Below are 15,202 nucleotides of genomic sequence, written 5' to 3'. Positions count from 1 at the left end.
TTTAGCCTGTTGGTTAGATAGCTTGGTGTTGGTGTGTATGTTGGTGAACTGGTGTTTGGTTTGCTGTGTAAATAAGCCGGTCACAATTTCAGGTTAACAACACAGCTAACTAGCTAATCATGGTTCATGCTAGCCGGCTATTTGCGTCGCTAACTAAGTGTTAGTTTGATATTTACTGCGTATCAAGGTGCATACTTTCGTACTCGGTAGTATTCAAGTCAGTATTGCACTAAATGAGTTCGTTTTTGTTTTGACACACTAGTTAGTACGGTAGTATGCGGATTAAGACGCATTGAGAGGGCGTGTTTCATAAGTTGTCCATTTAATCGACTGACCTACCTTTCACTCACGTTCACTGACTGCTAAGTTTATTATATTAAGAATAATTTTTGGCACAGGGCAAGTGGGTTTATATAATTTTGGCTATGATCACTATGGACTATACCAGGCAGTCTTTTGCAGGGCGCTCGCCAGTACAAATCGTGCAAGGGGGCGTCATGGACCAGTGATATATCATAGAGAATCATATCAACATGGACAAGTGAAATCGAAACCATGCTATTGTTATTACTTGTTACACTACGAGAGCATTAAGATCTTATCTTATTTAATTTGACACAATGCGATATCAAGTGTACTAACTGTCAAACAATACGTTATTAAGTTTATTTCGTGTTACCTACATAAGTTACAAGAACACGATGGTCTAGTGAAATGAACCAATGCAAATAAGGAGCAGTCTGTGGCAGGGTAAAAAAGGACAACACAATGTCTATCATTCAAAAGAAAATTTCCAAACCTCACACTTGCCTCACAGCAAGACGGTCCTGGGTTTGATCCCCAGGTTGGGCGGTCCGGGTCGTTTCTGTGTGGAGTTTGCATGTTCTCCCCGTGTCTGCGTGGGTTTCCTCCAGGAGCTCCCACAGTCCGAAGTGGGGTGAATTGGAGATACGAAACTGTCTATGACTGTGTTTGACATTTAACTTGTGAACTGATGAATTTTGTGTAACAAGTAACTACCGTTTCTGTCATGAATGTAACCAAAGTGTGTAAAACATGACGTTAAAATTCAAATAAATAAATAATTTATAGTTAGGTCGGTTATATGGAACACAAGTGGCATAGTGGCACACTGTCATTAAGGAGTTTGGCATTTTCTTTCTGGTTTTTTTTCTCATTTCTTCACAATATTTGCCAGTAGGTGTATGGGTTCTTATAGTTTGTGTAGCTTAGGGACTACTCCTGCTTTTACCATCGTATAATGTTCGAAGTCACAGTGTTCAACTTGGCATACAGTACACTAGACCTGGCTGTGAGACAGCATTTTATTCTTGCATACAAACAAATTTTAAATTAGGTTGTTAAATGATTTCAAAACAGATTATTAGGTTTTGGTTAAAATGGTTTTGACTTAATTTATTCACACCGGATACTTTTAATATGTGTAAGGAATAACACGCTACCAGACTACATGATTAAATAAATTAAAAAAACCAAAGACATTTCAATAACTATGTCCACTGCTTTTAATCATGAGGCTTAAGTGAACATAAGACTAGTTCTCTTACCACAATTGCATCACTTGTGTGATACTATGAAACATTAGCTCTGCAGTTGTGCCTATATACAGGGGTTGGACAAAATAACTGAAACACCTGTCATTTTAGTGTGGGAGGTTTCATGGCTAAATTGGACCAGTCTGGTGGCCAATCTTCATTAATTGCACATTGCACCAGTAAGAGCAGAGTGTGAAGGTTCAATTAGCAGGGTAAGAGCACAGTTTTGCTCAAAATATTGCAATGCACACAACATTATGGGTGACATACCAGAGTTCAAAAGAGGACAAATTGTTGGTGCATGTCTTGCTGGCGCATCTGTGACCAAGACAGCAAGTCTTTGTGATGTATCAAGAGCCACGGTATCCAGGGTAATGTCAGCATACCACCAAGAAGGACAAACCACATCCAACAGGATTAACTGTGGACGCAAGAGGAAGCTGTCTGAAAGGGATGTTCGGGTGCTAACCCGGATTGTATCCAAAAAACATAAAACCACGGCTGCCCAAATCACGGCAGAATTGAATGTGCACCTCAACTCTCCTGTTTCCACCAGAACTGTCCGTCGGGAGCTCCACAGGGTCGATATACACGGCCGGGCTGCTATAGCCAAACCTTTGGTCACTCGTGCCAATGCCAAACGTCGGTTTCAATGGTGCAAGGAGCGCAAATCTTGGGCTGTGGACAATGTGAAACATGTATTGTTCTCTGATGAGTCCACCTTTACTGTTTTCCCCACATCCGGGAGAGTTACGGTGTGGAGAAGCCCCAAAGAAGCGTACCACCCAGACTGTTGCATGCCCAGAGTGAAGCATGGGGGTGGATCAGTGATGGTTTGGGCTGCCATATCATGGCATTCCCTTGGCCCAATACTTGTGCTAGATGGGCGCGTCACTGCCAAGGACTACCGAACCATTCTGGAGGACCATGTGCATCCAATGGCGGTGCCGTGTATCAGGATGACAATGCACCAATACACACAGCAAGACTGGTAAAAGATTGGTTTGATGAACATGAAAGTGAAGTTGAACATCTCCCATGGCCTGCACAGTCACCAGATCTAAATATTATTGAGCCACTTTGGAGTGTTTTGGAGAAGCGAGTCAGGAAACGTTTTCCTCCACCAGCATCACGTAGTGACCTGGCCACTATCCTGCAAGAAGAATGGCTTAAAATCCCTCTGACCACTGTGCAGGACTTGTATATGTCATTTCCAAGACGAATTGACGCTGTATTGGCCGCAAAAGGAGGCCCTACACCATACTAATAAATTATTGTGGTCTAAAACCAGGTGTTTCAGTTATTTTGTCCAACCCCTGTATGTGTGAAAAAATCATTTGGATGTTCTAAATCCTGCCTTTGGCACGTTTATTAAGGCCCTAGTTTCAAAAGCTGTGCCTGTTCGACCATACATAGTGCAAAGTGCAATTTCTTTCACGGTGCAAAAAGCAGAAGTCTCATCATAACCTGTAGCTTTCCTGGAATACAGCGTTCTTCTCCAAATTAGGTCTATGTATTTTTGCAGGAATGAAAGTTGGTGAGGGCACTTGGGTAGTGCAGCAGTCTGATGCACTATGCCAACTTCACTGAGAGTTTCAATGTTCTACAGACACAATTGTGCTTGTATGAGGGAGGGAATGTCATATGTGGAATCACCACATCACTTGCACAGAAACAGTGACCCTGTTTAAGGCAATGGCACGAGTGGTAGAGGATTACAGAGAACCTGACGTGATCCTCTTTGCGATAAAGCTCTGTATAAGGATCTGCCTCGGGTCTGCTAGGCTACTCTGACTGCTTGAGTGTTGTGTTTGCGGCAAGGGTTGCCTGGGCAGTAGGACACTGAAGATGGGTCGCTTGGGGAAAAAGAACAATTAGAAATGGTGATGCAAGTTATGAATTCATTAGGTTCTCCCACCTCGGTTCTGCTAATGGTATGAGGTGTGAGTGTAGGTTCTGTGTAGGTGTGCATAAGAAATTTGCCACTGAGTGGATATGTATAGCAAATCATTTAGCATATAAATCAGTCAGTTTTTTCTTGTTTAGTCGCCTAAGCTTAGAAGGTTGAAGGGAGGATGCCTGTATTTTCAGGGCTTTTCTTGTTTCGACTCATGCGTGTCAAGTATTTGCATGTCTACGTCTTTTTGACATTTCCATTACGCACTCCCTGTTGTAGCGTCATTTCCTTTAAATAAAGGATTTTTTAGCAATGGATGTTAAAAGGACCAGGTACAGAAATGGAATATTATGGCAGTTTTGTAGACATGCTGTCTGCATAAGTGTATGTTACATAATTGTTGGACTTGCTGTGTCAGCATTACACCAGTTGAATCTGTTTTGACATTTAATGACTAATATATTCTGTTTGTCTGCTATCATGAGAGCACCTTCCTTTTGTTTATAGTGAAGCTGTTCAGAAAACCATGTTATAAACTGTTTGGAATCAGATTTAAATTTGATTTGGGTATGTGCAGCAAAGGTCATGACATAACACGGTACAAGGTGCACATACTTTTGCCCGCAGTAAACTGAAACTGTGTTGTGTAGTTCTTGTTTCATACAAAAGGTCGTCACAAACAGATATTAAATTCAAGTACAGACTGGTGACCTGTCAGATTTTATTTTAGTACTCCAATTCTAAGAGTATAAACATAATACACACACACACACAGGTGACTAACAAAAAAATGTTCCGTAGGTCACATGAATCAACCATGGCTCACCAGCCTTTGGAAGTTTAAAGGGTTAAATGCAGAATTAATGGTAAGCAAATAGAAATTTCCATCTGTGTGCTTGTTTGACGTAAATTGAACCAAAGGAAAGCAAATTCGTATAGCTGCTTTTAATGCCAGCAGTACAATAATGGGAAGTGCAGGTGCGCCGTCACAGTTTGTGACTGGAAATTTACAATTTTATTCTCTTTTTTTTACTCTGGTAAGGTGTCGTTACTGTGGGTGCAATATGTTTTAAAAGAGTTTAAAACTTCAATTGATGTCTGACAATTTTATATGCTAAATTTTAAAACAATAAAGCACAAACATTATTGTTCCCCATCAGTTTGGTTCTAGATATCCTAGAGAATTACACAGATTAAACAGAATGTACAAAATATCCACATGAAAGGCGCTGACTTTGCATAGCACCAACCAGAGATTTTACTCAAACCGAAACTGAAACGTTACTTAAATTGCTATCATTAACAAGACTTAAGGCATGGGTCTGAACCCTGTATTCATCGAAACCGTTCCTGCCAGGAACATGACATATAAGTCGTCCTTGGTGTTAAAATCTCCACTAACTAATAAACTAACTTAACTGATCAATAGGATGGAATTGCCTTTTAGTGCCTTATAAATATGATCTCAATATAGTTAGTGCTAGAGCTGGGCGGTGTGATCAAAAATTTGTATCACAGTATTTTTTAAGATTCTGACGGTTTCACGGTATATCACGGTATGTTTTTTTTGTATGACTGGTACTTTTTATATGTATGTGGCTGACTTTACTGTCATAAGTACATAGAATATATAACATTTTAATTTCACCATGTATATAATGAAGGTTTTGAGTACTATAAGGTTTGCTTGACCCCACAAAATGACACAATATGTGATGGAATCAGTACGTGTGAAACAGTTGCAGTAAATAAAATTTTTATTGCTTATTTAATATTTAAGTATTGTATAATTACCCTTAGCTCTCTCTTTAACAAACAAAACTGGCAAACTTCACTGTTCAACTAGACCACTGGTCTGTTGTAGAAAAGTGGACGACTTTAGATATCTCCGATTCCAGTTTTCTTATAACATTGGAATAGCGACTGACCTAAAGTATTTTTGCCTCATAAGACCTGAAATCCACTGTTTAAATTATTGCTCTGAAAGCTTCTTTCGACTGTCTATAGAGGAATCGTGTCCTTGCATATGTGGATTGTTACTGCGTTCGTAATGTCATTGTTTGCAACAGCCGTAACTCGACAAACCGCGCAGTATATAGTGTTTTAGTGTGTTCTAAACTGCAGACACGCCTCATTTCTTTGGCTGGTTCTTCCAGTGCTTATTTGGTCTTCCTCTCTTCATCCTCCATCTGTTTTTGTTTATTTATTTCACCAAATTGAGGAAACCTCTCTCATCTGTTAACACTGTCCTGCTAGCTTTACGTGATCTGCTGCCTTTTGAAGTCTACAGCTGTTAAACTCTGACTGTGGTTTTAAACTCATCTCATAACTATTTCATTTCACTAGTTATATCAAAGCCACTAACAGCCAAAAATAACACCAGTGTTTTTTTTATGTTAGTTTACCTGTCAGTAAACATGATTAGTCTTTGGTTAGCATGTACATATACAAGTTAAGACTCTACTTAGACTACACAAATCAGAAGCCATACACCAACAACGATCAGAAGCGCTCCCAACATGGCTCGTTTGAAATGGACCGATGCAAAGTAGAATGGTCTGTCAAGTCCACTTTTTGTTTGTTTTTGAAAATGGAGGATGTTGTGTTGTGACGTTGTGTTGTTTAGATAAAGGACCGTCCCCTTTGTTACCAACATAAAGAGCCAAGCATTTGTCATAGCCGTGGTCAGCGTCATGGGTGACTTGCACTATTGTCAAAACACCATAAATGGAGAGTGATATACGTTTAGGTCCATAAAGCACTGTCACGTCACAGCAAGAAGGTCCTGGGTTTGATCCCCGGGTGGGGCGGACCGGGTCCTTTCTGTGTGGAGTTTGCATGTTCTCCCCGTGACTACGTGGGTTTCTTTCGGGAGCTCCAGTTTCCTCAAACATTCCAAAGACATGCAGTCAGGTGAATTGGAGATACAAAATTGTTCATGACTGTTTTTGATATTGTACTTGTGAACTGATGAATCTTGTGTAACGAGTAACTATCTGTCCTGTCATGAATGTAACCAAAGTGTGTAAAACATGACGTTAAAATCCTAATAAATAAATAAATTACCCATTTTACACCTACCCATCTTTTGTTTTTGTGTTTCCATATACAGTAGGCCTTGACTTACTGTTCTTAAGTCAAAATATTCGTTAGTTAAACCTATTTTTCTCATAAGAAATAATGTAAATAGAATTAATTCGTGCCAGACCTCCCAAATCACCCCCTTACCTAACCTTTCTAATGTCTTAACATTTCTTTTTTGTTATAAATACAAGTATATTTTCCATTAAATCTTAAAATATAGAATATACATAACTGTAATAAACAACAATACACAGTAGTACTGTACATAAAACACACCTCACATTTCAGTACAGTACGTGTGCTGTACCATACACCATAACAAATTTCTTTCTTTTTTTTAATGAAATTTATCTATCAGAAACAATAATAACTCATATTTCTCTATTATTTCCTTCTTTATTTCAACAGTATTATATTTTGTAGGTGTAATTGCACGAAAGAAAGAATACTTTACTGAGCGGACTTCCTTCTTCTCTCTCACTCACTGTCCCCTCTGTCTGATACACAGTGACATCTACTGGCAGGAGTAATTATACAACAAATAGTAATAGATTTGTTTATTTTCTCACCACTACGCTTTCACTGCACATTCTTTGGGGCCATTTTAATATAGAATTTTACAAAATATAAAGAAAACCCCGTCCACTGTCCGAATGTTTGCTCAGTGTATATATATATATATATATATATATCATGAAAAAGTTGATTTATTTCAGTAATTCCATTCAAAAAGTGAAACTTGTACATTATATTCATTCATTACACACAGACTGATATATTTCAAATGTTTATTTCTTTTAATGTTGATGATTATAACTGACAACTAATAAAAAAAAAACCAAATTCAGTATCTCAGAAAATTAGAATATTACTTAAGACCAATACAAAAAAAGGATTTTTTGAAATGTTGGCCAACTGAAAAGTATGAACATGAAAAGTATGAGCATGTACAGCACTCAATACTTAGTTGGGGCTCCTTTTGCCTGGATTACTGCAGCAATGCGGCGTGGCATGGAGTCCATCAGTCTGTGGCACTGCTCAGGTGTTATGAGAGCCCAGGTTGCTCTGATAGTGGCCTTCAGCTCTTCTGAATTGTTGGGTCTGGCGTATCGCATCTTCCTCTTCACAATACCCCATAGATTTTCTATGGGGTTAAGGTCGGGCGAGTTTGCTGGCCAATTAAGAACAGGGATACCATGGTCCTTAAACCAGGTACTGGTAGCTTTGGCACTGTGTGCAGTTGCCAAGTCCTGTTGGAAAATGAAATCTGCATCTTCATAAAGTTGGTCAGCAGCAGGAAGCATGAAGTGCTCTAAAACTTCCTGGTAGACGGCTGCGTTGACCTTGGACCTCAGAAAACACAGTGGACCAACAACAGCAGATGACATGGCACTCCAAACCATCACTGACTGTGGAAACTTTACACTGGACCTCAAGCAACGTGGATTCTGTGCCTCTCCTCTCTTCCTCCAGACTCTGGGACTTTGATTTCCAAAGGTAATGCAAAATATACTTTCATCAGAGAACATAACTTTGGACCACTCAGCAGTCCTTTTTGTCTTTAGCCCAGGCAAGACGCTTCTGACGCTGTCTCTTGTTCAAGAGTGGCTTGACACAAGGAATGCGACAGCTTAAACCCATGTCTTGCATACGTCTGTGCGTGGTGGTTCTTGAAGCACTGACTCCAGCTGCAGTCCACTCTTTGTGAATCTCCCCCACATTTTTGAATGGGTTTTGTTTCACAATCCTCTCCAGGGTGCGGTTATCCCTATTGCTTGTACACTTTTTTCTACCACATTTTTTCCTTCCCTTCGCCTCTCTATCAATGTGCTTGGACACAGAGCTCTGTGAACAGCCAGCCTCTTTAGCAATGACCTTTTGTGTCTTGCCCTCCTTGTGCAAGGTGTCAATGGTCGTCTTTTGGACAACTGTCAAGTCGGCAGTCTTCCCCATGATTGTGTAGCCTACAGAACTAGACTAAGAGACCATTTAAAGGCCTTTGCAGGTGTTTTGAGTTAATTAGCTGATTAGAGTGTGGCACCAGGTGTCTTCAATATTGTACCTTGTCACAATATTCTAATTTTCTGAGATACTGAATTTGGGGTTTTCATTAGTTGTCAGTTATCATCAACATTAAAAGAAATAAACATTTGAAATATATCAGTCTGTGTGTAATGAATGAATATAATATACAAGTTTCACTTTTTGAATGGAATTACTGAAATAAATCAACTTTTTCATGATATTCTAATTTCATGACCAGCACCAGTATATTGAGAGATGGTCAGAGTGAACTTGTTCATGGCGTCATGTGTTTCGCGAATTTCGGTTCGTAATCCGAAATTTGTTAGTACGTTAAGTTGAAAAAGATCGTTCGTAACCCAAAATGTTCGTATGGTATAAACGGTTCGTAACTCAAGGGTCTACTGTACTGGGATTTTGTGATGGTAATGTTTGTGTAGTTAATATATATTGTATATCACTCTATAATCATGAAGTCTGTTCACAAGCTATCGAGTATCGTACAAAGATTGTGTGGTGTAGCTGTGTGATGTGCACTAGGCTTTAAATCTGGGGTATTTGTACTGTGTACTGTGATCTCTAAGCCCAGACTTGCAGTTGTAGGATGAAGTGTGATGATTTCTAGACTTTGAAATGACTCTCTACAGTATCGAACTGACTTTGAATAGGGTTTGACCTATTTTAAAAACCACAGCCTTTCCTTTTTGTTTTTCAAGTACAGTGTGCCAGTAGGTGTAAAAAAAAAAAAGATTGTACTGTAGATTAAAATAATTAAATAATTAATGGGCGATTGTCAAATGGCTAGACAATGCATGCGGCGGCACGGTACTGTACTTATCAGGATTATTTAATGACATTGTAGGGTTGAATGGTGTCATGTTGTCTGCATATTTGCCATCAGCTTCCTTGTAAAACATGATGACTAATTACAGACTTCCTGACCGTCTGCCTGTCTCATTTTCCACAGAAGGGTGGAGATTACCAAACACATTTATTTACCAGTAATGCTTTCTTCTTTTTCCCCATATGAACGTCATGCAAGAGCCTCGTCATGCCAGTGTTTGCTTATACGTGCTGTCAGCCACTGACTTGCATTGTTGACTGTGACTGCCTCCACTTTGTGGCACGACAAAAGCGGTGCTGTTTAGCATGCAGCCCTGACATTCAGAACGGGCTCTCGATCATTGAGAAAAATCATCGGCTGTGGAAGAGTTTTGTTGTGCAAACCTGTTGATTTTATGATTGGTGACTTTTTCTATAAAGTATAATCTGTGCATTTATACGATTTATAACAATATACCACATTTAGTCTGTGGCATTTTAAATTATCTTAACTGTGATCTCAACAAATGAGATCAGTTGGATTATTAACTGTAGACTGTAGCGCTTAAAAAACATGTCAATAACAGGGAAGTGAAAATGGCTCTAAAGCATTCGACTCTTGACCTAGTGTATGTCTTTGTTTTAACCGTTGCTCTTGCTCTTATTTCTTGGCATCACCCCAAAGGAAAGTGGTCGTTTTTCACCAGCTGCTTTTTCAATCCGGTTTCAGTAAACATGTCGTATTCTCTTGATGCTACTTGATTTTGATTAAAGCACAACAGTGAAGAAAGAGTCTCTCCACTCATATAACAATAGTCTTGTTTGTGCAGCACTCAGGAATTTCTGCGCTGTTGCTTACGTGGCGATGGGAGAGACATCTCCATCTGTAGGAGCTCGGCTGCTTTAAGAACCTGCCACTTATTCAGTCATGATTACTTTACTTGACAAGCTACACTGTTCATTTACCTATGAGATCATGAGTTATGTTATTACTGTGTATGATTAACCATTAACTTTTTTTAAACAACCGATTAATTGGTTGCTTGCTTCGTCCATTACTATCGGTAATTGCCACACCCATTGCTAACTGGTACATAAAATAATTATATAATTTTCTTCTAACTTTTTGGCAACAGTTTGGGGAGTGCTCTGTCATATTTCAGCATTCCTGTGCCCGTTTGTACAAAGCAAGGTCCATAAAGACATGCAGTTTGGTGAAGAGAATTACACTGGCTTACTCGGAGCCCTGAACTTAAGCCCACTAAACACCTTTGAGATGAATTGGAACATTGTGAGCCATTGTGAGAAAGTCCTGGCTTACAAACATCCACTGCAATTTATCATCAGATTTTAGCAGTATAATACAATTCAACTGCTATTTTATTTTAATCCATATTGCCAGGCAATGCCAATAAACTTTCTATTTGCAATGATTGTTGTTTTTTTGGGGCTGCTACTGTATTTTGGGGTTGCCACAGTGAATCATTCTGCTCCACACACCTGATCTGGCACAATTTGTACACCAGATACCTTTCATTTATCTTTTATTTAGCGTAGTGAATTTGTCTTCCACTGCTGGGGGATCCCTGATTGCAGTCGAAATGGATAAATTGCTGCTCACGCCTCCTCCGATCTGCGCGCAGCCCTTAGCGGATCTTTTTTTTTTTTACCTATGCACTCTGCACAGGTGCCTCTTTATCTGCTAATCAGGGTCCTTTTCAAGACCCCACCCACATAGTCCGGTCATCCCGCCCTAGCAGAAATGTGTCTGCTGCAGGCACTGCCAATTATGCCCGCGACCGGTGGCAACACCGAGTTTCGAACCGAGGAGTTCAGAATCTCGGCGCTGGTGTGCTAGCGGAGTATCCTGCTGCGCCTCCAGATACCTTTCATGGTGCAACCCACTTTTTACCCTCCTAAAGGCTCATACCCAAAAATGTTAAATCCCATGTGATTTTTCTTGTCAATGTAAATGTAAATGCAAATATTAGAATTTTCCATACTGTCCAAACCTTTTTTGATTCAGGGTTGTAAAAAGTTACTAATTTCTTGTTCTAGAGATTTGTAGACATTTGTAGTTGCTTCTTAGAAGAAAAAAGTGCTTATTATTTTGTTGTTGCTTATAAACGCTATTGACTGCTGCCTAATGCATATATGTGTCTTCTTCCAATTCATTGGTGTGTTTGGCCTTAAGTGACTGCTTCTCCAGAGTTTTCCTTAATGCGTTGTACCCCAGGATTCCCAGAGTGCCGCCGCAACTGGATGAGCGAATCTTCTCCACACAGCCTGGCGTCGCTGCTGTCTACAGTGTAAGTGACGTTCTTCTGTCTCCAACCCTTACGCTTACGTGCAGACACACCACGCTACACAAACGCATGCAAACACACACTTTCAAGTACACAAATAATCACACCTATGTGTCTCCATGTTAATTAACATATAAGCTTTTTCATGGTTTGGCTTTTTAGTCTTAATAGTTTTTGGCATAGAACTGGTGTGGAAGGCTAGTAAACATTTTAAAATTAGTCTGCTTACGTGCAGGACGTGCAGTTTGCCACTGTGTCCGGACTAAATGCAAGTTTGCTAGAAATGCAAATGTATTGTAAGCACACAGCGAATGCATAGAGGACACAAGGAGAAAGCACATTTGCTGACAGGTATTGTTTAATAAAACAGAAAATGTTTTGTAAAATTAGAAAAAAGTTGTGTATGACTAACAAACAAAAAACTGCACAGACGTGTTGATTTTATGAAGTCATTTATCAGCATGAACCATAAATAGTTCTGACCTTTACATTTAACTTCAAATAAGTTAATTAGGTAATGAAATCAGTAGCATAACATATGCATGCGCTGACTCTGTATGAGTAATTAAAATGCTCAGCATTTTCCAGTGTGGCCTACCTCACCAGATAGCTTCAGATAACAACATATTATGATTCATAATAATAAAGACATTTACTAGCTTTTTTTGCTGTGGTGTGGAGTTGTTGATCACTACACTGATCATTTTATATAAACGGTGGATATTAAAGTATGTAATCATAAAGACTTAAAGGTTTTCCACAGCCTGCTTGCAGAGAGTTGACTCGCCTCACAGCAACAAGGTCCTGGGTTCGATTCTCAGGTGGAGTGATCTGGGTTCTTTTTGTGTAAAGTTTGCATATTCTCCCTGTGTCTGTGTCTGTGTTTTTCCGAGAGCTCCAGTTTCCTCCCACAGTCCAAAGACATGCAAGTGAGGTGAATTGGAGATACAAAATTCACAGTGACCGTGTAACCAGTAACTACCGGTCCTGTCATCAAAGTGTGTAAAACATGATGTTAAGATCCTAAAAAATTTAAAAATTAAATGGTAGCTGCTTTTTTAAATATCTAATTCTGTCTTATTAGGACGTCCATAAAAACTGTACATGCACATTAGTGTTGCATGCACACTAGTAATCTGATTAACCCCAAGTTCTGGAAGTAATCTGTTTATTCAAATGGTCATGCAGGCAGTATACTTTGATTATCTTAATCTGATTATGACATGTTTTGATTGAGTAATCTGAATAAGAAGAGATTTTTGCTCAGTAATCAGTTTCTTCAGCAGGCTGCATTAAAACAATGTTCTAGCTTGATTCTGTAGGGTGCTAGAAGGTCTGTATACCATAGTTACTAAGGTACTACACTAATATATAAAAGTAACATAATGCACTCTTGTGGTTTAGGACCCTGCCTCATGTAAGCTCATGTAAAGCAGGAACATATGCACTGCCATATAGATACACAACACAACAGAAGGACCTGACAGTGGTTTAGTTATAAGCTAGTAAACTTTTTAACCAAACGGCAAAAAAATGCACATAGATAGAAAGATACTTTTTTTATCGCGAGGGGAATTATCGGCATGACATATTCTGTAATATGTTGTTGGTTAACAACATGAAACAATGTGCTTATCATTTTATTCTAAATTAGACATTTTTAACTGGTAACTGACCGTCAGTGTTGCATTCGTTACATCATATTACAGCAGCGATAATCAACACAGCAGTGTTGGTGTTAGTGAATGTCTAATGTGAGTGAGAATCAGCAAGGAGAGGATGTACGCATAGTGAGAAGAAGGACAAGACGCCTTCTTTTTTAATGCCACTCATTGTTTTCCACCTGCTTTATGTCCATGAGTTGTATCAAAGTCTTGCTGCTAGTTTTGTGATCCTCAATTAGTTGTAATCTTAATCACATTCACACTATCACTCCTTACACAGTCGAGTCCAAGCTGGCGGTTAAGCCGCGTAATCCCTGGTCAAGCTGTAGAAAGTGGGTCACTTCCCACCTGTGGAGTGTGGATGCAGCTTCACACAGTGGGGGGCATAATCAGAGTCAGATTTATTTATTATTATTTTTTGCAGCTTAGTGACCGACCTAATGACTGTTATTACACGTGTGGTGCAAACCTGAGCTCTGCCAGTCAGAGCTGTAGTTAAGGTGGAAAGAAAAGGCAAGCTGTCGCCACCCCCCTACCTTTTTGCTTTTAATCTTGTTAACTAAACAAATGACAGCAAATATCTGCTTCATTTAATGATGACTTGAGGCATGCATGCTGCAGCTTCTCCCAGTGCAACCAAGCTAATATTGTTATCAGATTCCAGTAAGCATTGACAGTTAGAGCAGTGCCTCTCTGAATTCAGCAGGTGTGCCAATGGACAGAACTATTTCGCTTTGCACCGTTTGCCCAATATAACATGACGGCATGTATGTAAAAGCCTCTAATGAGAACAGGTAAATGATTCTGCATTTGACGTGCTGAAAGTATGGAAGTATTTATTATTAATAAAAAATATTTGTCACTTGATATTTGCAGTTATACAGTAAAGATTACTTGGTATTTTTTTTCACTGTGGTGCAGTTTAGTGTCTTAAGTTTTCCCATTTAGATCCAGTCCCAGATGTCCACCATGAGACTGCTGCTACTAATTCAAAATGCATCCTCTTGCCTGGTTTTTACTCTAACCAAGTGCTTCCACATCTGTCCAACTGCTGAGCTCTCTTCACCAGCTCACTCTAGCTGCCTACATTCAATTTAAATTAATGACGCTTGTCTACAAAGCCAAAAATGCATCGTCCCCGACCTACCTCAGAGCACTTAGCAAACACCGTTCTGTACCCCCTACCCTTCAAGACGCAGGTTGTTGTTTTTTTGTAATATCGTGGTAAAAAGCAGCTCAGTTATTGCACTATTAGCTTATTGAAGTAAATGTCCTACTAAATTCTTATACAGAAAATGAAACATTAAAAATTATAAAAAATATTTTTTCAGTAAACATTAAATCTGAGCTGTTTCTTATGGTTTATTTACATTGCAGTGCATTAAAATATTTCTGCTTTACCTTTTACTCTTTTGTGTGGACAAGGGTGAAAGTCCTATCTTTGCGAGCACAAAATAGCAAAAACGGGGCTTCATGCCAATAAAGGGGTCTTTTTTTTTTTGTGCATTTTCCCCAATTTTTCTCCCAATCTAGTTGTATCCAATCACCCTATTGCATTATGCTTCCTCTCTACTGATATTGATCTCCACCCTGGTTAAGAGCCGAGACTGACACACGTCCCCGCCGACATGTGTGCAGTAGCCGACTGCATCTTTTCACCTGCACGAGGCGAGTTCATATGCGAATCAGTGTACTTTGTGTACAGAGAGTCACACCCTGATCCCATTATCCCTCGATGTGCAGGCGCCATCAATCATCAGTTATGAGGTCCCTTCCGGCACCCCCTTAAACAACAGCCAATCGTTGTTCATGTAGGTGCCCAGACTGCCGGATGGCAGAGCTGAGATTCGA

The 15,202-nt window shown here is 39.5% G+C and overlaps 1 protein-coding gene across 7 annotated transcripts in view; it reads left to right on the top strand.

The window, feature by feature from the left end:
* The window catches only part of eif4g3b (eukaryotic translation initiation factor 4 gamma, 3b), a 52,799-nt gene that overhangs the window by 698 nt on the left and 36,899 nt on the right, over positions 1–15,202 (top strand). For 6 of the 7 annotated variants that reach the window (XM_063015554.1, XM_063015556.1, XM_063015550.1 and 3 more), the window contains exon 2: positions 11,591–11,690. In XM_063015554.1, the coding sequence (XP_062871624.1) occupies positions 11,591–11,690 (100 nt within the window). The remainder of the gene's footprint in view (positions 1–11,590; positions 11,691–15,202) is intronic. The other variant, XM_063015549.1, reaches the window with a different exon arrangement.

Source organism: Trichomycterus rosablanca, chromosome 19 (genome assembly GCF_030014385.1).
Source record: "Trichomycterus rosablanca isolate fTriRos1 chromosome 19, fTriRos1.hap1, whole genome shotgun sequence".
NCBI lineage: Eukaryota > Metazoa > Chordata > Actinopteri > Siluriformes > Trichomycteridae > Trichomycterus > Trichomycterus rosablanca.
The sequence above is the reverse complement of the archived record's forward strand: the minus strand, read 5'-3'. Positions and strand labels throughout refer to the sequence as shown.